This window comes from Lepidothrix coronata, unplaced genomic scaffold, assembly GCF_001604755.1.
Source record: "Lepidothrix coronata isolate B3197 unplaced genomic scaffold, Lepidothrix_coronata-1.0 Scaffold165, whole genome shotgun sequence".
In the NCBI taxonomy this organism is placed as follows: domain Eukaryota; kingdom Metazoa; phylum Chordata; class Aves; order Passeriformes; family Pipridae; genus Lepidothrix; species Lepidothrix coronata.
In genome coordinates this window covers 1,882,787-1,906,059 of record NW_016690345.1, presented here as the reverse complement: position 1 = coordinate 1,906,059, position 23,273 = coordinate 1,882,787, and the positions used below count along the sequence as shown (strand labels likewise).

At 39.4% G+C, this 23,273-nt stretch overlaps 1 protein-coding gene across 3 annotated transcripts in view; it reads left to right on the top strand.

Annotated features, from left to right (window-relative positions):
• The window catches only part of ERBB4 (erb-b2 receptor tyrosine kinase 4), a 374,576-nt gene that overhangs the window by 197,720 nt on the left and 153,583 nt on the right, over positions 1-23,273 (top strand). For all 3 annotated transcript variants that reach the window (XM_017829495.1, XM_017829493.1, XM_017829494.1), the window contains exons 5-11: positions 2,113-2,231; positions 5,860-6,001; positions 7,468-7,581; positions 8,554-8,680; positions 12,550-12,623; positions 14,155-14,245; positions 15,733-15,932. In XM_017829495.1, coding sequence (XP_017684984.1) covers positions 2,113-2,231; positions 5,860-6,001; positions 7,468-7,581; positions 8,554-8,680; positions 12,550-12,623; positions 14,155-14,245; positions 15,733-15,932 — 867 coding nt within the window. The remainder of the gene's footprint in view (positions 1-2,112; positions 2,232-5,859; positions 6,002-7,467; positions 7,582-8,553; positions 8,681-12,549; positions 12,624-14,154; positions 14,246-15,732; positions 15,933-23,273) is intronic.

Below are 23,273 nucleotides of genomic sequence, written 5' to 3'. Positions count from 1 at the left end.
ATATGAGGTGCTGCTCATTCTAACCCCAGCACAGCTTATTGCTGTATTGCAGTGAAATACTGGTAGAGATTGAGTCTCCTACAGAAACCTCTCCCAATGCATGGAATGTTTTTTTCAAGACCTTAATGTTTCTCCTTTGGTGTTGGCCCTGACTGTCACAGTTCTGTGCAGAACCCTCTGAATCTTTGGGATCCCACACAGGGTCAGTAGGCATCCAGACAGGTAGTTGTGGTGATCCTCATAAAGTCTGATTTGAAACCTGGGCCCTCAGCTGTGAGGACCTTTTGGAAAGGTCTTAAGTCGCAGCTATAAAAATCAATTGATTGCCTTTGCAGGAAAGTGTCTGGGGAAAAAAGCTTCTTGTCTTTTTAAACCAGAGCAGCTACATACATTTTCTGTGGGGTTACCCCATGGCAGTGATTGCAGGAAGCTGAACTGGCGAGTGATGTTTATTGACATCTGAGCAATCAGAGTGTTTCAGGACTTCAAACTATACATAGAATTGCCTTGTATTTGTTTTGTTTGGGGAAAAACCCTTCATTGCAGACTGTCTTAGATATGAGTCCTTAAGAATATTCAGAGCCCACTGAGCTCATTTCTGTCATGATGTGTGGTGCCACTGAAGATATACCTGACAGGTCCTCCTCAGTTCTGGACCCTCAATAGCAGTTACAATGCACATATGGCATGCAGTGAACCAGAAGATAAATATGATATGTTGTAGCCTCTTCCTAGAATAAAATGTTGGCATTTCTGTTGGCATTGTTTCTTTTCCCAGCAAAATAGACAATTAAGGAGAAGAGCGACAGACCTTTGCTGTAATTGTGAATTTTGCTTCAGGAAAATTCAGTGTTCCCTATCCTGAGCAGCATGGTAGAGGTCCTCATTGGGCTGTGCCTCATCAGAAACAGAATATGTTTTTTGAAGGCATTCTTCTCAAGTATTTTGCTGGCAAGGGGACCATGTTCCTCCAGACCAGCCCTGGTGTGAGAGATGCTCTTAGTTCTTTTAGAAAGGAAAGAAGATGGAATTCCTCTAATAGTGCATAATTTTATTCTATAGGTTATAAACAATCACTTCTTTTTGGTTATTTACATTTTTATGTCCTAAATAAATATTGTGCACAGCAAGAAGCTTTGGCATTACCTTAAGTATTTCTGGCAAGTAGTGGAGGGAATTTGGATTGGAAAGTACTTATAAAGGAGTTACCAATACATTAAATAGTAGAATTGAGCATAAAGTTGTATGGAATTTTGCATTCTCTTACTTCCTGTAAAGTGTTTTTCATAGAGGAGTAATTAAATGCTTTTAACAAAATAGATGTTAAAAGTTAATTTCAGAAGCGTAACATCCCAGCTTTTATCACAAGACAGCTGACAGCACAGCTTCCTGGCGTTCTCTAGGTGGTGGTGGTCGGTATAGTCATTTGGATAATATTAATTTGTTTTTTGTAAATTAAGATAGCAGCTATAGCTAAGTAAGGGAAGGAGGATGCTTCACTCCTAGACCATTGTTTGCACAAGACTAAGCCCTGCGGTACAATGGTGTAGTACTACAATCCAGTTGGTAGGTATAGTTATTTCCCTGTGAATGAAGACAGGATTGTGTTACACAGAATGGTAAGTGGTGTTTCCTAATGTGTTCCAAGGTTGTTGTCTGTTCTGTTACCATTTGTCAAACTCATTGCCATCAAGAGCAGCATTTGGCTCTGACATTGATGGCCCCACTCTGAATTTCACTCGTTTACTCAGCGTTGCAATTCTTCGTGGGGAAAACTCACGTGGAACTAGGCTTTTGTGTTTTGTGAGGGGGTTTTTGTATACTGTTTACAAAAACTAATGATTTAAAAATACTATTCCACCCGACTTTCCAGGGATAAGAGCACACCAGTTTGAAAATACTTTCTCCACAGTCCTGGAACAACATGTAGTTCCTAAAGAGGGTATCATGCGGGTATCCTGGAGCATATGAGTGGCCAATACCACCGAAGCTGTTATCTTACAACTTGAGGGTTCTTCCAGTATGTGGTTTGTTGTTTTCCTCAGTGTGCAGTTAAAGAGCTCTCTGCTCAGCCCTGAGCCTGACATGGTGATTTTTCCTGCCTCTCCCTAGTAACGAAGACAGTGTGTGCGGAGCAGTGTGATGGACGGTGCTACGGGCCCTACGTCAGCGACTGCTGCCACCGGGAGTGCGCGGGAGGCTGCTCCGGACCCAAGGACACCGATTGCTTTGTACGTGTCACACTCCTCGTTTTCTTCTTCCCGGCAGTCACGCTGCGAGTTCTTTATGCTTCCATCCCTGAAAGGCACAGCTTTGTCCCTTTTAATGTCCGGCATGCACACTTCCAGCTTCGGACTGCTGAATTTTAGCATTTAATACTTTTCGTATTTATATTAACGTTACTTATCTACTTAATATTACCCATTAACAGACTTATGAGATTTGTAAATACAGATTTGGAACCATTAATATGCTAATCTCTGTGATTTTTATCTTTTGCTTTTCCAAAATTAACTTTTAGAGGTGGTGGGAGATTTTTAGTGGTATTTATCACTACGTTTGAGCACTGCTTTTATTACTGCTATGTGTGCTTTTCATATGAAAGTCAAGAATACAATTTAGCTTCTCTGTGAAAGGCGTTCCCTGTTACTGCCAGATTTCATTCAAATTCAGCTTTTTTACCTGGCATCCTTCTTCATGGAGATGGAAGGGAAGTGGTTTCCAAAATGTTCTACCTCAATTGCATGCTGCTACATGTACTTCAGATGGAAAGAGGAAATGGGTAACTTTTTCCTGAAAGAAGCAGACAATCTGAACATACAGGCCTTTAGAAAAAATTATCTTGTTTGTAGTCCGTTATTTGTATTAAAACCCAACTCTGATCTCGAAAAATGTGTAGCTTGTCACGCTGGGTTGCAGAGACACATTTTGCTACTGTTTTCGGGGGAAGCAAACCTAAGTCTAAAGAAGCCTGGAGCTAGAACATGCACAGAGAACTGGATTTTCAAAGGTACTCACATGACTGAAGAGAAAAATATCTAGGGAATTGACTTTTCCAGATAGGACTGGGAGGAGAGTATGAAAAATTGCAAATGTTTTGAAACTGTGGGCAAGTGATAATGAACAAGCAAAAATTAATCTTTCTGTGGCTGGCCCTGAGACTTGCTCGCTGTTCAGGTATCATTTGATAGTGGTAGGTGGTGTACTTCAAAACCACATTCTAAATGTTGTTTTTTGGCTCCTGATGGAATGCAGTGGTGGCCACTGTTAACAGGTTTTACTAAAGCTGCTCTCTGTGGCTTTGCATGAGTAGGTGTTCAGCACATGTGGTATGGCTGATCCAGTGCTCACTGGAAGTTCTGTGTTGGCTTTGGACTGGAGAGATGGGAAAATAACATTCTTTCCCGTGTCACATACAATCTAAATAGGCAAAGGGAAGTGGAAAAATGCAGTTATTGTTCCCATATGAGTGTTGAGGAACATTCTGAAAGCTGCTGTGTTGATGTATGCCCATTTTCAAAGGTTAAGGACAAGTTATTGGCAGCGTAAGTTGTGTAGTACCGCAGCCTGCAACAAAAGGAGTTAGACTCCCTGAATTGTGGCAGTCATGGAAATATGTATGCTAAAGATCAACTAACATGTTTGTTCTGATCCAGCAGAGAAGCACCCAGGGCTTTATTCTCATTCAGTCCTGGCCCCAGAGCAATGTAAGAGAAATTCAGCAGGGGTCTGGCAATTTTCAGGACTAGTCATTACTTGCTTTGACACAGTGGGTGAAAAGTGTAACCCTTTAGGCTATAGACAACTGTTCTTAGCTTTCAGCTGAGACACAGAACTTTGATTTTTCCCTGTGCATTTCCCTGTGCTTTTATTCACAAATTAGTGGTGTTTAGCACAGAATGCTAGAAATTTGCATATATTACTGAAGCAATTATAAATGTGTACAAAGAGTTTTAATAATAAATTAAGAGTCCCAAAATCTTCTAGATCAGTTTTTGCTGAGAATTGCCATCTCTCCAAAGAGTATTGGTGTGCTTTATGCATTTGCTAAACCGTTATCAGAGAATTGTTATGTAAATGATAGAGTACCTTTTAAGCCAATATGTAAGAAATGGGCTAAGGAAACAAACTAAATTAGTATATAAGCAAAAGTATAGTTTATGAAGTATTAAAAATACTTTAGTGTATTATGGCAGCTTGCAACAGCATCCTGTTGTAAATATGGTTTTAATATTTATGGATAAAATTCATCCATCCTCCTCCATATGCTGCCATACAATCATTTGCATATTCAGTTCTAAAAGCAAGACAGTAATCATCATCTGACATAACTACAATCAAACATGCTAAAGCAAAGTTTTAAAGATGGATTCAAAACAGATCTAAAACTTGAAATGCATAGGAGGGCCTCATTGAGTGCCCAGTGAAACCAGAAAAATAACACCTGTTGGTTGGGTGGACTTCCCATCCAGTTCTGAGTAAAGTAATTGACTGTATTTATCTTTGTAAGGAAAAAAAAAATAAATCTGTGAAAAACTGGCAGGTTTTGCAATAGGCATTTTAAAGAACCAGAAAAGACAGAATCAGCAGTTTGGCTTAGCTTGCTTCAGACAGTGCCTTCATCATGGATCCCCCTGCTTGTCCTTTTCAGCAGCATATATTGTCCTTGGGTGCATTATTAGCCTCTCCCTTCTGAAATCTGACAGGACAAGTAATCTCCCTCAGTCCCAATGGAGATAAGACCGTTGGTAAAAGCAACAGAACAGAGAAATCTTTTTCACTTTTCTCTCAGTCCCAGCCCTGGAGGGGAGGGAACAGGACGCATGTATTGGTATACTTGTTGACTCTTTAAAGATACAAAACAATCTGTATTTTTTAAAACCTGGAAAAGCACCAGAAGGATTCATTCCTAGACTAACACTTCTGAAACAACCTGGAAGACAGGTTATTGAGGAACCATTATCAAGTAACAGTGGTTGCTTAAACTGCTAGAGGGATCCAAGCCAGGCTACAGCTTTCATATTCATATAAATGTGACATTCACGGTATGCTTTGTGGAAATTGCTCCAACTTTTTTTATAATCTGTGGTTAAAACCATGGACGCGATATGTAGTGATAAGGAATGTCAAAATCAGTGGGGTTTTTTTCTATTACTAATTATCAACCTTGCATGATCAATTATTTTCCCTGCATACCATTACTTCCATTATCCACACACTTGCCTTTTCATTTGTCAGGGTCCTGTCCTCTGTCAGCTGTGCATGGCAGAGCTTGAATGCTAAGTGGTTCTAAGTCCTATTTTCTTTTCTCAGTGTGTGAAGCAACTGACCTTGTTAAACTTGCCACTTAGGGAAATGACCCCCTCCTGTGCTAGCTGAAAAGAAGTTCTTATCCCTCTTGCTTTCTAATTGGGAATTTTAGTTTTCAGCTGGATGATGGACTCATGCTGTAAGGAATCTAAAGGTTGGACCTCTGAAAAAGTCATTAGCATTTGTTTAGACTGACTATGATAAATAGCTGCTCACTCTTGGCAGTTTCAGAATGTGCTATCAAGTTGGGAATTAGTTGATTGCAAGTAGTAACAGTAGTTATGAAACAAACCACAGCGTTTTTTTGTTTTTGTAGGAAGTGTTGTAACAGTTAATGTTTCAAATTAAGGAGGCTCACTGAACCTGCTTAATTTGAAAAGTCATGTATTTGCCAAGATCCTAGCAAGAAATGTTAAGTAGCCAAAATGAAGGTTAGAAAACTATATATCACATGCCTTATGATGCAGCAAGCCTGTCTTTTAAACCTAAAAAACCCTAAAAGCAGCTATATGATTTAATTTAATATTTTTTGTCTCCCTTGTTTTGCAGGCCTGTATGAATTTCAATGACAGTGGTGCATGTGTCACGCAGTGCCCCCAGACTTTTGTGTACAACCCTACAACCTTCCAGCTGGAGCACAATCACAATGCCAAGTACACCTATGGTGCTTTTTGCGTCAAAAAGTGCCCACGTAAGTGCTGTGTTAACTGCCTTCTCCTGTGGTGAGGGAAGTTTGAGTTGCATTTCAGGAGCCTTAAAAACAATGAGTGCATAGCACCGACCCTCAGATCCCTCCACATGTGCTCACAGCCTGTAATAACTCCATCATGTGTTAACTAAAGGCAGTGACGTTCTGGGATTCTGACACTTCCCAGGTGTCAGAATCCTATAGTGATTTTCCTAAAGAAAGAGGCTTCACTAGGTTTCTGTTTTCATGACCACTGCTTGTGACATTCATGCTGCAGATCAGTATTTTCAAATTTCAAAACAAACTGTTAAAATACTTAGTGGGATTGTGAAAGGGTAGAAATTTTTGTTTCAGGAAAATAACAATCCAGCCCCTGGCACCAACTGCTTTCATGATAATGCTGCCCTTTTCTTAGCTTGGAATAATGATGGTTTGACAGAAAGCTACTCCAAATATTTTCTGAACAGTTCTGTCCCAATCAGGAGTAAACACATAATACTGACAACAATGCAGTCTTAAAACTCCAGATTAAAATTAGAGGGGAATAGGGAGTTAAAAAAAGAATAATCCCATGCATTTGAAAAACACATGCTTCTGAGATACCAGCCAGCAAGTAACATTAAAAATTACAGGGTCATCACTTACACCATCTTTGAATCTGCTGGTTTAGTTAGAAAGAAAAATAAAGGAAACAGTGTTCTTGCCATCCTTTTCATTCCTACCAAGGTTTACAGTTGTGTTGTGTGATCTGTAAATGGAACCATAATTCAACCCAAACCAAAATTCAAATTCTGAATATCTGTGAAGGAGTTCAGATTGACAGTAGGCTGAGGCTGTGTCTGTCAAGGCTTAGTTCTGTCTGTAATAGTGGTGGATTATTTGAAGGAAGATTGGGGGTTTTATGAACCTGGTATACCATGGTATACCATGCACAATAAGGGGTATGTTTTTATGAACCATGGTATACCATGCACAATAAGGGGTATAAAAATTCTTTGCTTAAATACTTCACTGAGCTTTTCCCATTTTTTTTCCTTTCTTAACAGCATTAAGCTTTCAGTTAGGAAGGATCAGTCATGATATATCCCCTTTGACAGCTGGTTTATGTGGCAGTTGTCTTGTACACTGGTTTATGTCAGATGTATAGATTTTTGTGTGTGTATGAAAAAGGGCACACCATCTTGTTTTGTTTCTCTCCAAAGACTGTAGCTTTTTTTTACTATAAATAATAATAAAGCTAAACTGGGAGAGAAGGGGGGATCAGGCCTGACCATTCTGTGATTCACTCATTTTCATAAGTCTACAAAAATGTGTCTTTGCTTACTTGTACGCTTCTGAAAACACTGAATGGTAAATGTTAATGTCAATGGAAAAGTGCTGAGGCAACAATATGTATTGACACAGAGTCCAAAAACTTGTGTCCCAGCACCATTATTCACTTTCTTCCAATATATTCTTTTTTTCTTTAGACAACTTTGTGGTAGATTCCAGCTCTTGTGTTCGTGCATGTCCAAGCTCCAAGATGGAGGTTGAAGAAAATGGTATTAAGATGTGCAAGCCCTGCACTGACATTTGTCCTAAAGGTAGGGAGCAGTTCAGTATCAATTTTCTTGAATGTAGCAGAGCAGGGTGTTATTTTGGCATGAAATACCCTTCATGAGTGCATTGTAGAATATTAACAGTCTTTCTTGAAAGTTTATTGAGTTGTAATGGTGATACAACCAAACTAATTACTTTTTATTAGATACAAATGAAGGAGATTTCTCTGTTGGTTTTAGAGAAATCTGAAAGAATTCTTGATTATATTATTTTAAGGACAAATTTTTCCTGGAGGTGTTTTAGGGCTGTGCTTTTGTCATTCCAAAGGGGGCCATACAAAAAGCCCTGACTTTGATGTGTGGTATCTCATACTTGTCAATACATTAGGTGTGCATATGTTTCCTCTGTTTTTTAAAAATGTCTCTCTTTTCCCAGAATCTTCTACCTCCTTTCTAAGTGTCTAAAACATAGAGTAGTGATTCTGCTGTTGAGAAGACTGAAATCTGTAGGTTACTTTGCTGTCCTAGACTTCAGTAGGGAGACTTTCTGCTCCCTGCTTGAAGGTCTTCAGAGCAAAGCACCCTCATTTTTCCCATGTGGGCCTGTGCCACTTTTCAGTCCTAGTGGGCTTAATTGCAGTAAAGAACTTTTTTTTTTTTCTGTTTGGATAGACAGTTTGATGCATGAAAATATACATGTAGTGTTCCTTACTCTCTCACAAAGAAAGCTAAGTTATATGTTTATGGCTGGATTGAGTGGTATTTTGTGTGGTTAATACTTGCCTTTAGATCCCCCTGTGAAATACCTTAACCTGTGTGCCAGGGTGTCCTTCTGTGGCAGGTACTTTAGTTTATTGTTTGTTTTAGATTGACACGTGCTCCCTTGGGAATATGGGCCCCGGGTGCTGTTTGAACACCTCCGCTGAATGAAATGAAGATTCGTGTCTATAAGGTCAATGTGTTTTGATTCAGTAATTGTTTTTCCTAGTTCTTTACACAAGCTCCTTGTTTTGGCAGCATGTGATGGCATTGGAACAGGAAGTTTAGTGTCAGCTCAGACGGTGGATTCCAGCAACATTGACAAGTTCATAAACTGTACCAAGATCAATGGCAACCTTATTTTCCTTGTTACTGGGATTCATGGGTAAGTGAGAAAATCTGTCATGGTGCCAGCTGAAACCAATTGCATCCACCTCTTAATGATGCCTGCAGGCTTCTTTGATGGAATAGCAGATAAATTAGTTTTCTGCCTTCCATTATGAAGGAAACCATTGCCTTGATTCTAAAGATTCAACTTCTAGGAAAAGAAAGGATGAATCAGATTGTTTGCACTAAAAAGAGAAAAGACAACTATGATTTTTGGTTACTTTATGAGATCCTCAATACTGGCTTACAATAATGGCTGGTTAGAGAACAGAAGGGAGAAAGGGAAGCTACCTCACGTGAGTTTGGTTTCAATCTTGCATGACCAGTAGTCTAATGTGCAGAATATGCAGAGAGAGAACCTTGCTTAGCATAACTAGTCATAGCCTGGGTGGCTGTCACTGCATATATGTACAAAGCATCCAAGTTTCAATTGCAGCGATACACAGAACTCACTGGTATTTAAATCCATTTTTTTTGGTTTAAATATGGCTGCATATTGAATAAGCCTTAGTAACGGTTGTAGATGTGGAGATAGAGAACCAGTGTTTTCAAGTCTCTCCGTTGTGTTCTTCTGGAGGAGAATACATGAGCCAGATAACTGGTGCCTTGCTGTTCAGTTTGGTACAATGTGGGTTTGCCATTGTAGCAGAGGTGAATTCATGGGGCAAATGCTGCAAGGGTGGGACGTGCCCAAGGAAGGCAGACGTCCTCTGGTTTGATGTTCAGGTGAGGTCCAATGCAGTGCCACTTCTTTTCATTGTATTCTTTCTGTCACTGAGAGAACACACATTCATTTGTATCTTCTTACTAATGCCAGCCTTCATGTTGTAGTCAGCCATGGTGGATTACATGTGACACTTTGAGGTGTTTTTAGACCTATTAAAATGAACAAAATTGTCAGAATGCACAAGTATGATTAAACCCTCTTGTCCCTTTGTTGTGATAAGTATACAGATATTTTGTGGTACATTAACAGTATAAAATATTCAATTGCTTTTACCGGTGTGTAGGTTTCAAATTTTAGCTTGCTTTTTAGATTCCTCTGAGCTTTCAGCATTGCTTGCAACTAGTTGTCAAGAATTGATACCTGAAATGCAGTTCCCAAGCCAACTCCATGTTTGCAGCTTTATGGCATAACAAAAGTGTGATTAATTGAATGTCTGCAGATTGATCTGAAACAGAACTCTGTCATGAGTGGTGCCAGCAGATTTTCCTTTAGTCTTTCTATAGATTCTGGTATGTTTAGATTCTAATGAAGTGGCTGACACTAAGCTGGCTGGCTCAAAGTTCCCTACTAGGTGAGGTGGAAAGAAATTACTTGTTTCCGTGATTTGTTGCAGTGATTGGTTGTAACGCTTCACCTGCTACTTGACTGCAGCCCTGAGCAAGGCAGCTGACAGCCCACTTCAGTGGGGCCCTGCAGCTCAGTAGTTCTCAAAAGGCCAAGAAATGTGAACTTTGAGTCTGTAGCTGGTCTTCTCATCTCTTCAGCAGGGAGTGCAATGGGAAAGGTTAATGTAGCATAGGGAGGAAGAAGGACTTTCGTTCAGGTGGCTTAAGGAAATGCTGCTTGGAACTTGCTGAAACCCTGGAGGAGGTAACACAGTAGTCTGCTCAGGCCATCACTTTCTGATCTGGCCAAAATGACTGGCCAGGAGGCTGATGTAAATCTGTTAGATCTCACAGGACAGGAAGAAATCAAGTAAATGCAAGGCAAGCAACTAGAGACTGTGAGAAATTTTGTGTGGATTAATTCAGTGCATTACATGAAATGTAATTTTGAGTATAAGAATTGCTTTTGTTGCAAAAGTTGTAGTAGCTGCAAAGTTATGAGACAAGTCTCACTAAAAAATCTGTCTAAATTAAAGGAATCAAACCCAGTCCTGAATAAAACTGTATTCACCTGAAAAATATCTAAATTTGAAGTATAAGCAGAGGGCTAAAATAGTTTGTTCGATATTATAGAAGAATAGGCCATGCAATGTTGAAACTGTGCAGCACTTAGTCTCTCATTCTTCATGAAGAAAACTCACTTCAACAAGTCTAAAGTATGAGGACACTGAGTTCTGCAACCCTAAATTGTTCTACAGCATAAATTACAGTAGTAAATATTAAAGGAAGAGAAGAAGATCAGAGAATTAATCTCATAGTAGCTATATTTCTGGAACAGGTTTTTGTTTAAGATTTCTGTTACATTTTGCAAATCAATAATATAAAAGGGAAATTTAAAAAATGACAGTACCTGCAAAATTAGTTTATTATATAAATGGACAGTATAATACAACAGCAATCTTATATATTTCCTCTCCAACTTTCACTTAGCTTCTTTTACAAATTTGTTTCCTCAGAGTGAACTGCAGCTTTTAGAAGGATGATTTTTTTTAGTTTTATACACAATTATTTATAATATTTTAAAGATAAATTTGATAATTATGAGTTGGCCAGAAGTTAAGTGAGATGAAGGTGGACCTAAATTTTGCTGAGTGATTTTAAGGGTGGACACCCCCAGCTCTAGCAGCAAATGCTACCTCCTCCTTCCCCCCACCTTGCAGCAGGAGCAATGAGCCCTCAGTGCTCACCAGCTTCTTATCTTCCCTTTAGTTCTCCATTTCCAGTTTCACTATGAGCTGGAACTAAGTTGATAAAACATATCAGACATTTACCTGTTTAAGGGGCTGAAGTGTTTATCTGCATTTTTAAAACTGTTTTATCTTAGAATTTAGAGGTCCAATTCAGCAACCTCATGTTTATTACAGGCAAGGGTTTTCCTTTTTTGATGTTAATGCATTTTGAAAGCAAAGGTACTGTGTTTCTGTTAGGTAGTCAAAACTTGTTATTTAGTTTTCTGAGAGCCCCAAATTGTTAAAATTGAGCGTATTTGATGCTTCTGTGGTCCACTGGGCTTTATGCTGAGGTTCAAGAACTCATTTTGTTGCTGCTAGCCTGGAGTCACCTCCAGGATGGTTAGAAGTGACCCCATCAGTCTGTCATCACATAGACTTGTGAGGCCTCTCCCCAAAGACCCCCTCGTTGATTACCTGCATGTTTCAATTCCAAAAATGGTGTGTCCTGGAAAGCAGAAGGAGGAGAAGGGGAAGTGCATGCTCCAAATTTACTGTGGATGTTTCTTACTCTCAGCAAACCCACAGAAGTACCAAACCATGACATTAAAGAAAGATTTTTTTTTTTAAAGGATTTTTGTTTGTTATAACCTTCTGATTGGCTTCTTAGGGGGCCAAAGTTTTATTTACTAAGTGATGTCACTCTCAAAATCAAGGTCAGCTTCATCTTTCTATGCTGTAGCATATCTAATTTTGAGGTTTTAGTTTTTGGGGCTTATTTAATTTCTCTTGTGACAGACTTGCTTGGCAGAGATCTGTACTTTTTGACATTCCCTGTTCAACACGTTCTAAAAAGTGTGCCCTTTACATGCTATGTATCAGGAACTGCTGGCATGCTCTTAGCTTTGTTTTCATTGTAGCTTGTCACTTGTTTGAGGAGAAGTTTTGTTAGTCCTGGTAGTGCAGTATTGCAGCTGTACCATTTCAGCTAGTATTCCCAGAAAAAACCATTGAAAATTCACTTTTTTTAGAGAGGTCACCCATGGTTGTTTCAAATTCCTTCATTTTCCATAGCATAAGTATTTGCTAAGACATTAATGATGTTAAGCACCATTATTTTCCTTCAAGATGACTTGGGAGAAGTTAGACACAGGTCTACAAGCACAATATGCTGAAGAAATCTGGCTCGTATGCTTCCTAAAAGCAAAGTGTTGAGCACCTTAATGCTGCTTTCTACACGATATAGCTTTGAGAACCTAATCTTTTATTATTTAGAGCATCACATTATGTGTTTTTAATCTTTCAGAGACCCGTATCACACAATTGCTGCAATCAATCCAGAGAAATTAAATATCTTCCAAACAGTGAGAGAGATAACAGGTAAAACACTTCTGATTTCCTATAATGTGAACTTCTCATTTTGCATTTATGGCTGTCACTTGTTGGGTTTTTCTGAAGAACACGGGGTACTTTTTCTTTAAGCTCATCCTGCTGTCATCTTTATTTAAGTTTAATGCAGAACAACTTCAGTATTAATTGACATTCACGAGTGTGTTGTCCTTTGCTCCTGAACACAGGATACCTGTTACATTTGGGGTACCAAGACCTTACTGGCAAGTGGACAAGGGGTCTTGGTCCCATCTAGCAAAGCAGGACAGGTGTTGCAAGGGGGGACACCTAGTGAGGAAAATGGTGCTGAAATGTGGGAAACAATTTTCTTCACCTGAAAATATTTGAAATATGCCTTGGAAAAACAGACAAGCCAATCTGCTTTTACAGCTACTTCCCTTGGTCTAACAGAAGATGCTGCTGCAAATTAGCTTCTGTAATTTAAAGATAGATGTATAATGTGTGGAGTGGTAGTGCCTCCCATTTTTCGTGACTTTTCAGTGGGGTCGTAGAACTAGAACTCAGTACTTTTGTTTTCTTGCATTTTGCTTCTTGTTGTTTCATTTGGGGGACAGGGAGCAAGATACTAAAGCTCTGAGTTCTTATTTGATTGCTGATTGTGCACAGATAGGGAAATGCAAAAAAATAATTCTATTACATGCACCAAAAAAAAAAATACCTTTGGGCACTACAGCTTGACTGTAGCTGGGTAGAGCTCAACAAGTGTTAGGCATTTGAAACAAGTTCTCTCCCACATGCTTTACCTCTCAAAAGCAAACCAGTGTTTTTCAGCAAACCAATGGGATTAAAATGGAAAGCAGACTCTTTGTCTCCCCCTAATTAATGTCAAAGATAACCTGGCATCTGGATGGCTGTAATTTGCCATTCTTAAGAACAGTAATTAACAGTCTGAGTTCTGCTACTTAAGTGGAATTACCCCTGTGCTTAACTATGTACTGCATTTCAGTCCAGTAGAGTCAAACCCATCAGGAACTGCACTCTCTGGAAGTCTGTGTAGCACAAAACAAGTGGTCCAACACACCTGTGCAGAGAGTGCTCTGGTGACGAACAGTCCTCACCTCAGAAATTAATGCAAGTGCTTTGTTATAGGAAAGTCTTGCCATTTTTAATGAATCACGATGGAACTCTCGACTTCTGGCCTCAGTCTCTAGCACATTTTAGAATGGCATGGTGTTAATTCAGGCAAATCTTCATTTTATCTGCTGCTGCTGTTTATGGAAGGCTGGGAGGCCTTGCAAGGTTCCAGCCCATGTTTGAGTTCTCCCTCACTGTGGCTGCTGAAAGTGGATGCAATGATGCTGTGACCAGTCCTCCTGTGCTTTCTTGGAGGAGACAGTGGTGAGCAGCCTGGTAGTCTGCAGCATTCCTTATTCATTTCTTTGTCTCAAACCAGCACTGTCTTTCATTTATAGGCTAGGCCTGTCATAACTTGTGTATGTGGTAAAGCAGTCTTTATTGTTGAAATTATTGATGTTCATGTGTTCACCTTTTCCTCCTTCAGGGTATTTGAACATACAGTCATGGCCTGAGAATATGACAGATTTCAGGGTGTTTTCTAACTTGGTTACCATCGGTGGAAGAGCTCTCTATAGGTAAGGTACTTCCTCTGTTGATGGAATGATTTTTTATTAGTATTCAATGATTCTTTGTTCAGTAGCACAGAATGCAGCATCCTGCATTCCTGAAAGGAAGGACATCATAAATTGATTTATTTTTTTCTTTGTTCATTACCAGTATCTTTGCTAATTGGTTGTTTATAATGGATGATACCTTCTGAACATAATTATTTAAAAAAAAAAATTATTGGTTCATGGCTGTAGCTATTAACTCATTGTCTGGAACTTACATTTTATGGTTTAAAATACCTTGTGAAAAAATATAATTTAAGACATGAATAGTAGAACTTAGCCCCATTATTAGGAGTTTGTATGGTCACAGTTGGAAGTGCAGGCTCATGTGCCTGAAGAACAATGTGGTTTTGAGATAAAAGATCAGTACAAAGAAGAACACTCGAATCTCTGAGGTACCTTGCAGGTGGGAGTGTATATGAGCTTTGTAGTGCTGTGTTTACCAGGGATGTTTCTGTCTGAAAACTCATATTGAGAAACTGGTTCGAAGAGAAGAAAATGTGGTGAGGAATAATGGGGGAAGCACAAGGTGGTACTTAAGTGATATATATATATATATAGATATATATATATATTTATATATACAGCAACCCCTTGTTACTCATTGTGGAGATGAATAAATCAGGCACAGGATTCTGCTGGCATCTTAAACAGCAACCTGAGCAGAATATGAATAGCAGTGAAACCTTGAGGTTGAATCACAGCATTCTGTTTCGAAGCAGCAATTTTTATTTGGAACAGCTGGAAAACAATTACAGTCATTAAAATACAATAACTTAAAGGATGCCCAGAAACTGGATATTGTCTTCACTAATCTTCAGTCATAAAATATGTGCAGTCGTTTCCATGTTACACAGACAATCATTTACTGTTGCTTTGATGAAAAAAGGTGATAACCACATATTACAACAAAAGAAAAATGAAATGTAGAAAGTTGGCTGTAAAAATTTCCTTGAAAATAACAATTTCTTCCTGTATTACTTTAAATGACATTAATTTGATGCCTGTCAGAAGATGTTTGAATACATTTTGCATGACTTTGTCAGCTTCTCTGTAGCATATAAACAATCATAGTATTAATGCTGTTGAAAAAGAAATCTGAATTTTATTCATTTTGCCTAACAGCACTTTATCTCAAAAAATCTGTTAATGGAGGAAATGGAACTACGTGAGGAGTTCTGCTGGCCTCCTTGGCCTAGTGCTGTGAGCATCACAGCTTGTAGCATCTCAATTCTTACAGGACTCACCATTTTCTAGGCAGTAGAACTGGAGGTTGACTCGTAAAATACTTGTGTCACCCCAAAATAAAAGTCTTCTGGCCAATTCTCAGTTTTTCCAGAAAGATCATCTTGCCACTAGGAACTAATTCCAGTGGGAAATTTCCAGCCAGCTCTAGTAAGTTCTGCCTTCTGGAGCTAATTCCTGTTCTCTTACTTTTGTTCTCATCACAGTGGCCTTTCCTTACTCATCCTAAAGCAACAGGGCATTACCTCTCTGCAGTTTCAGTCCTTGAAGCAAATCAGTGCTGGCAACATCTACATAACGGACAACAGCAATCTGTGCTACTACCACACTGTCAACTGGACCAGCCTGTTCAGCACACCCAGTCAAAAGACAGTGATCCATCGGAATAAGAGGGCAGAGAACTGCAGTAAGTACTGCTGCTCACAGCACGTCATCTTCTCTATGGCTGCCTCACCTGGGGCGAGAGCGATTCGGTTACAGACAGGTTACAAATGCAGAGAGCAGGTCAGGAACTCAGCTGGTGTCTTTTGGAGCTCCATGGACATTAGTGGAGATGAGATCATTTACAGCATTTAAGGGTTTGACCAGTCTGCCTCTGTAGGAAAAGGAAAATTTTTAAGGCATGAACAAATGAAAGGGAGCAGAGAGAGCCCACTGCTTCCTTACCATGATGTGAATTTTCCAGTTTCACAGACATGAATCATGAAGGCTCTGATTGGAGTGTTCATGACTTTACAGACTTTACAGACTCAAAAACTACAGCCCTTTCCTTATGAAGAGAGACTAGCATATTCTGCTTCCCCTACCCTGCCTCGTCCAAGTGGCCTTGTCTTAATCCAGAAAGGTCACTTCTGAGACTGACTTTGATCACTGACTTCCCCCTTTTTGTATTTGTCCTATCTGATAAAGAACAGTACTTTTAATTGGGCCTAATTGTCTGTCAGGAAAGCTCACATGCCAGTACCTGGGCTGAGATCATAGTACTGAAAAGCCAAAGAAACCTCTGTAGCAGAAGATTCAATTTGCTTATACAGAAAACAGGCAGTAAATTGCATTAATACAAGCATATTGTACCAGCAATACAGCTAATTTTAAGCATCTGTTAGACTGCTAGCAAGAGAGGAGATTCATTAAATTGCTGTATGCTTAAGTGATATTTCTGGGTTTTGTGCTTTGACCAGCCAAAAATGTTTTCTTCGGTTTTTTTTTGAGGCTGTGATCCTACTTTTAACTTAAGCTTTTAGTTCTTTTGTTGGTAGTTTGTTTGGGTTTTTCCTTTTCTTTTTCCCTCCCCTCCCTTTCAAGTACTGTTCTGTTCTGCTTTGAAAGATTTTGTGACTGCACTCATCACTGTAGTACACCTTCAGTGTTAGGTGAAACACAACAATAGCTTTGTCACTGCTGCTCAGTTACTTTGCTAATCTCTTCTACCATGTATGAGCTACAGAAAGTACAAAGTCTTGTTTGGTAGGTCTATGTGTGATTTTGTTGTAGGGTATTATTATTAATAATAATCTTATTATTAGGCTGTCTCTTTGCATGCAAGTTAAAAAATGCCACTGGCTTTCAATGCAGACAGTGTAATGTGATCAAAGAAGGCTCTATTTTCAACATACCCAACTTTATCTTGTTCTGATTTAGCTCAGTTGCTCAACATGAGTGAGCTTTGTATGGTTGTCTTAATGGCTTCCATTCTCTTATTTTTCGTTCTTTCCACCTCAAGGCTTTTTCTTTTCTTTGAGTTCTTATTTTCTTTGAGTTCTTCAGAGGGAGAAGAATATTTGAACATTGAATAAGGTCAGCCTTGCAAGGGGAAAGCATGTGTTTTCTGGAACATTCAAGTCCCTTGAAATTTGGGGGAAAGCTCCTGACTTCCCATGAATAACAAAGCCTTCAGTCTTGCCAACTGAAGCATTTAGGGATGGCTTGTAGTTCCAGCGTGCAGTCTGTTTTTTCCTGCCCCCAAATAGAAAGCCAGCTATGAAAAACAGTGTATTAATTGGCAAATGGAGATGCTGCCAAGAAAGAGGTGTGCTGCTATGCTTTCCCCTGCAGAGTTACAGGATCAATTGGTGAGGAACCACCTAGTTCTGTGCTAGCAGGCTAATAACAAGTATACTTTTTATGTCAGGAATGCAGAATTAGCCTTTTGAGATCTCCCATAAGGAATTCCTTGGACTGACAGAAGTCTGAAGAAGCACAAGGTCTTGATGACCATGCAAGAGTCACTAGGGTTATATTCCAAGATCCTGGTGGTCGCATCTTGTGAGGAGATACATGAACTTGTGAACCTTCCATAGAGCACAAGTTTCCTCTACCACAGGAAAAACTGCTGACCATGGGACAAAAATTGTGCTCTTAGTGCCTGATGTCTCATACAGTAATGATTCTTCTTTGCTTCAAGTTCTCTATGACTTACCATATGTTAGAAGACAATGGAAAATCACTCAGAGGTAAACTCTGTAAGGTGCTTTTTCCTTTCAAGGAACAGTGTCCCAGTTGTTTAACTAGTTTTGAGAGCTTGGGGACGTAACTGAACACATTAGTTTGGAAGATATTCTCATATTAATTGTCAGGACTCCTTTGGCAAATACCTCCTTGCCCTTTCCTGGGATACTCACTTTGAGTCCCTTTGAAGCTGCCACAATTACTGAAACATGGGCTTCCAGGACAAATGGAAACTTGGATGTGCTGTCTCACAGCCCTCACACTGTATGTTTTGTCACTAAATTTGCACATAAAGGGAAAATGTAAACTTTATTTCACTTCTAGCTTGTTGAGGATCTGTTCTAATAAAGACTTCATTTTCCAGAAAGAAAAATAGTCCTAAAGAAAATTTAGCAGATTTAACACCATGAGAATCTTAATGAGGAAAACAAATCTCATTCATTTCATTTTAAGAAGTCACGATGTCAGCTACAGTGCCAAGGGCCCTTTTAAAAGTGGACTCTAACTTGTGTTCATTAAACAGACTTTGTATAATGAACATAGGCCAGGGGCCAAGTGACTCCAATCCAACTGCAATGGCAGTGCAATCCTAACAGGGAACAGTGGTTTCCTCTCTCTAGGCACATCTGTATGAATGAATTGATTAATGTTTTGTGGCTTCGTGAGGGTCAGCATGAGCTGAGAAGAGCTCTCTTGCTGCTTCAGCTCTGCCTGTCCGTCGGCACCTCTCAAGGGTTCAGTAGGTTCTGCTGCAGTTAGATGTCTAACTAAAATCTTCACAACTGCTTGGAGTAAGGCAGCGCTGTTCCTTAGCACCAGATGCATTCCTCCAGCATCCTTTGAAGCACCTGTCATTTTCAGGAGAGGCCAACAGACCAGGGTTTGGGAGAGTTCTCCCTGCATCTTCCACTGCCTGAATGTCTGGGATCTGAGGGCAAGCCTCTAGGGTTTCCATTTCTGCCTTTCATATTCTGCCTGTTCTAGACGCTGATTCTGCAGATGCTTGGGCATGTGCCCATGCCTCTTGAGTGACAAATAAGACTCATCCGAATGGGGAAGGGAAATGAGTAAGTAAATATTTGCGGGATCAGCAGCCATCCTCTGTGGCAGAAATACTGTCTGTTTGCTTGCATAGTACCTAGCAGGGTGTGACTTGTTAATAAAAATATCTAATTTTTTTTTTCACATAGTTTCCAGTCAAGAAACCAGTCTATACCATGATAATTATTACTGCCACTTTCAGATACATTTATTGTTATTTCTTTGTATATTTTGAGTCACTGTTTGGGTTTGTTTTCCCCACTACCCAGTGATTGTTAATGGCTTAAAGCAAGTTAGAGCAAATATTTTCTATCCATGTGTAGCTTTTCTGAAAACTTACATAGGAGTTTCCAAGATTTTCTAGTCACCATCCTATTTAAGTGACTTTTATGATATATCCCAAGATGATGGTATTTTTTCATACTGTTTAATGCTGTGTTCAGCTGACTCTATACATCAGTGAGGAAATACTGAAAAATTGCTGAGCATGTAAAATTGTTGGGGGAAAATTTGGTCTATATTAGTGCTTCATCTTTGAGATAACACTGACATGGTAGAGTTTGGCAAAACTCTGATTTTGTTTTTTCGATGGAGCAGACAAAGACAATAGACTTCAGCCAGTGGAAAATGTTACAAAATTATCCAGCACACAAAATATACTTTATTCTCCTGATGCCCTCAATTATTTAATCTTGCTGGTTTTGCCACTTGTTAACTATGTTAAAAGAGTCAACAAATACTTCACTGCCTCCAAGATGGCTTTTCCAAATGGTGATTAAAAGCCTAGGGCAGACTTCCCTTTTTTGTAGAATGTTGAAAATACAGGAGGAAAACATATGTGTGTGTTTTTAATAATAATAATAATAATAATAATAATAATAATAAATAATCCATAAACCCCAGGATGCTCTACTGCTTTGTGTTGTCTTTCTAACATTGTCCCATGCAGGGCCAGAAAGGTGGGGGTACCTGGAAAGGATGTGACCTCTCTCTTCTCCACCTTCCATAAACACATTCAGGGATAGAAATATCAGTATCCAAGCTTGTGATCACCAGGGTGGTGGTCTGTGACCACTGGGAGTCTTCTGAACTGTGTAGACCCTAAAAGACACCCAGGTTTGGGGACAGGTTGCAGGAGGAAATTTGAGGGCAAGGGACAAGTTGAGGCTTCAGTGGCCGCTGCACCAGTGCAGTCTGATGGTGTCCCCCAAGGTTGGTTAAGTGTTCAGATGTCAAATGGGCATCTTCAAACTGATAAGCCAAATGCAGATTAATTGGAGAGCATTTATCTAAAATGCTCTCATCTAATGTAGGCTTTAACTGTCTGCTACTATAAACTGTAATGTTAAACACTGTGCATAAAACTCACTTTGTTATGAACATTATTAATGTAGGATGAATGACTATAAAGTTATCTGCCAGAGAATGTGCTCCGGTAGTTAGATTTTACTCTTGCTCCTTGCTGAAGTGAAGAATATACCTTTTTTTCCCCAGCATGGGTTTTTTTATGGAACAGTCAGAGGTGGCTCATGTGAAATACGAGTGCACAAAAAATAAAAGTAGAAAAAAAGTGTTCTTTTATACAAAGTTATTTAAATAATTCTTTCAACTTTAGTATCGCCTGCAGTGTAAGGTGAAACCTTTCTAGGCAAAGATTGTTGTAAATGTGTTTGTTATGAATTATATCAATTACCAATCAACAACTTGAATAAATTCATTAGCAGGCGTGATACAAAGCTAATTGAAGTCTGCCAGAGTTTTTCTATTGAGTTCGTAGGGCTTTGAATCTGACCCATACATGTACAGCCAAATAACAATACTTTTTCTTTTTTAGTAGCTAATTTTCCTGTGTTCTGTCTGGATTGGGGAAAAACACTGAACCCTTCTGCGTCTAATCTGTGTGACCCCATTAATAAAGAATGATCCCTTCTTCTAAAACTCCTGATGACAATGAGTTCCTGTCGGGAACATTACTGTTCTTTCCTTCCTCATATGGCTGTGTGATATGCTGCAGCTTCAGAACATGCTCAGCTCATGGAAATGCCAAATTGCATGTCTAAAATGGAAGCATTTCTTTAGCCATTCTGATAATTAAAGAAGAGGAGGACAAGTGTAATGGGTTTTTATAAGTTGTCAAAACAACCACTCCCTTCTTGCCAAGATTCATTTGTGAAAACATTTCTGTGACTTAGGAATAAGCTAAAGGAAATAGTGGGTTTTTTTGTTTGTGTTGCTTTTTCGTAGACTACAGGCACCGTGTTAGCTAGATTTCAATGGGGTAATCATGATTTTTTTTAATTGAAAAGCTCCCTTTTTATTTGCATAAGGGTTACTCAGTATGTTTTCTGAGCTGTCTTGTAATGCTGTCACTTGCTGTTTGAAGGGATATTTTAGCGCAACACTGTGTGTGTGTAAATAAATCCTGATTAGTCTGAGTAGTCTGACAGCTGAGAACAATGAAAATAAAGGAAATCACTGGTAATAAATTTAGATTTACCAAAAAAAGGTGAGAAAGCAAATAGGAAACTGCCTTCACATGACAAGTGGGGAAAACAAAATAGAAAAATTACCAGTATTCTTAAAATTTAACATGAGAAGAAAGGGATCTCCAAACTAGGTTGGGCTTTTTTTGTTGCATGACAGGTACCTAAAGTGAGTAATTGATTAGAAAACAAAACTATTCATATAAAAAGTTTCCTTGATTAGAACTGGGATAGTTTCTGAGTTTGGGTTTTTCCTTCTTTTTTTTTTTTTTATTTGCTGATACAGTTTAAGGATGAAGCTGTGTGTGAACTGAGGTGTCCCTGTTGAGGCAGGACTCAGTGTCAGTCACACATCACCATGAGACTGGATGAGTTCAAGGGAGACTGGCAGACCAGGCATGAAGGTGCTGGGGGGGAGCACTCAAGTGTGCTCTAAACCCTAAGGCATGATTGGGGCTCCTCTGAAATGACCAGCTTTTTCTGGGTGCTCCTGTAGTCAATGAACATGACAAAATTGCCCTTTAATACCAAGTCAGTGCCTCTCCTGAACTGTACTGTACAAAGCCAGCGTGAGACTGAGATATGCATGATATTTCTATAAAGTAGGTGCAAAAGGAAACTGTGGGCTACATGTGCAGCATTTGCTAAAGCAAAGTTTTTGCCTAATTCCTTTGATTTCTGTGAAGTTCAGTCAGCAGCATAGTGGAACTACTGACACTTGATAGTTGCTATAAAAATGTTGCTATGCTTAAAAGAAATTAGTGTGAAGACAGTAATAAAAAGCTGAATTTTGTGTCTCTGCTCATGCTGGCTGTGCTAGTGTGGTTCCTTTGCAGCAGAAGGGCTGCTGGTTCACAGCAGAGCTCAGGGAAGGAGGATAAGGCATGTCTCTGAAATGCCCTGCTGAGTAGCTCATGTCCCTCTTGCTGTGCTGGAATCTGTGATAATTAATACACTTTAAAGGATATTAAATGACCACCTGGAATAACTCCTAAACTTAATTATTTTCTGTTTGGCTGTACCTGATTTGAGCTTTGAGGCAAAAGAAGAACGAAAAAGATACTTCTGAATACCTTTTGGATGTTGGCTTTAAAAAAGTCTATCTGACATTAAAAGAAAAAGAAAATTAAATTCCAGCCTTGATAAAACGTGCACAGACTTTTCATGTGTGAGGTTATTTGTGGTGCATGAATAAGACAGTAATAATAATAACACTACTCCTCTGGCCATGAATTACATGTCTTGCACAGCAGAGCCGTGCAGGGTCAGTGGCAGTGCGGTACAGGTAGGAAGCATCCTGGTGGATCTCTTGTTCTTGGGTCAGTTTGCCTGCAAGGGCTGGAGGACATGAAATCTTTGATTGGTTCCTATGCAGCTTGTAAAAGTATAAAGGTGAAACGTCCTTTTTTGGCAGTGAATTATGAATATGTTGTAGGCAGCAAACCAAACAAGTAGGTGAGGATTTGCCGTCTTCAATCCCAATAAAGCAAAATGTCCTATTGCAAGAAGGAAGGAAATGCAGAAGAAGCTTTGCTCCTCTTGCTACGTGGGCTAGGAGAGAGACCATGCATACAATTATTGAGTATTTTTATCTAAGAACTGCTTTCTGACAAGTGCAGTGGTTAGAAAGCAGGGTGACAGGGCCAGGCTAGGCAGCATGTACCATGCCAGTGTGAAAGTGGACTTCATGCATGTCAGTGGGCAAAAGGAGGTGCAGGAATAGCCTGGTAGGAAATAGGAGAGGACATGGGCCAGGCCTGCTGTATAGATCAGGA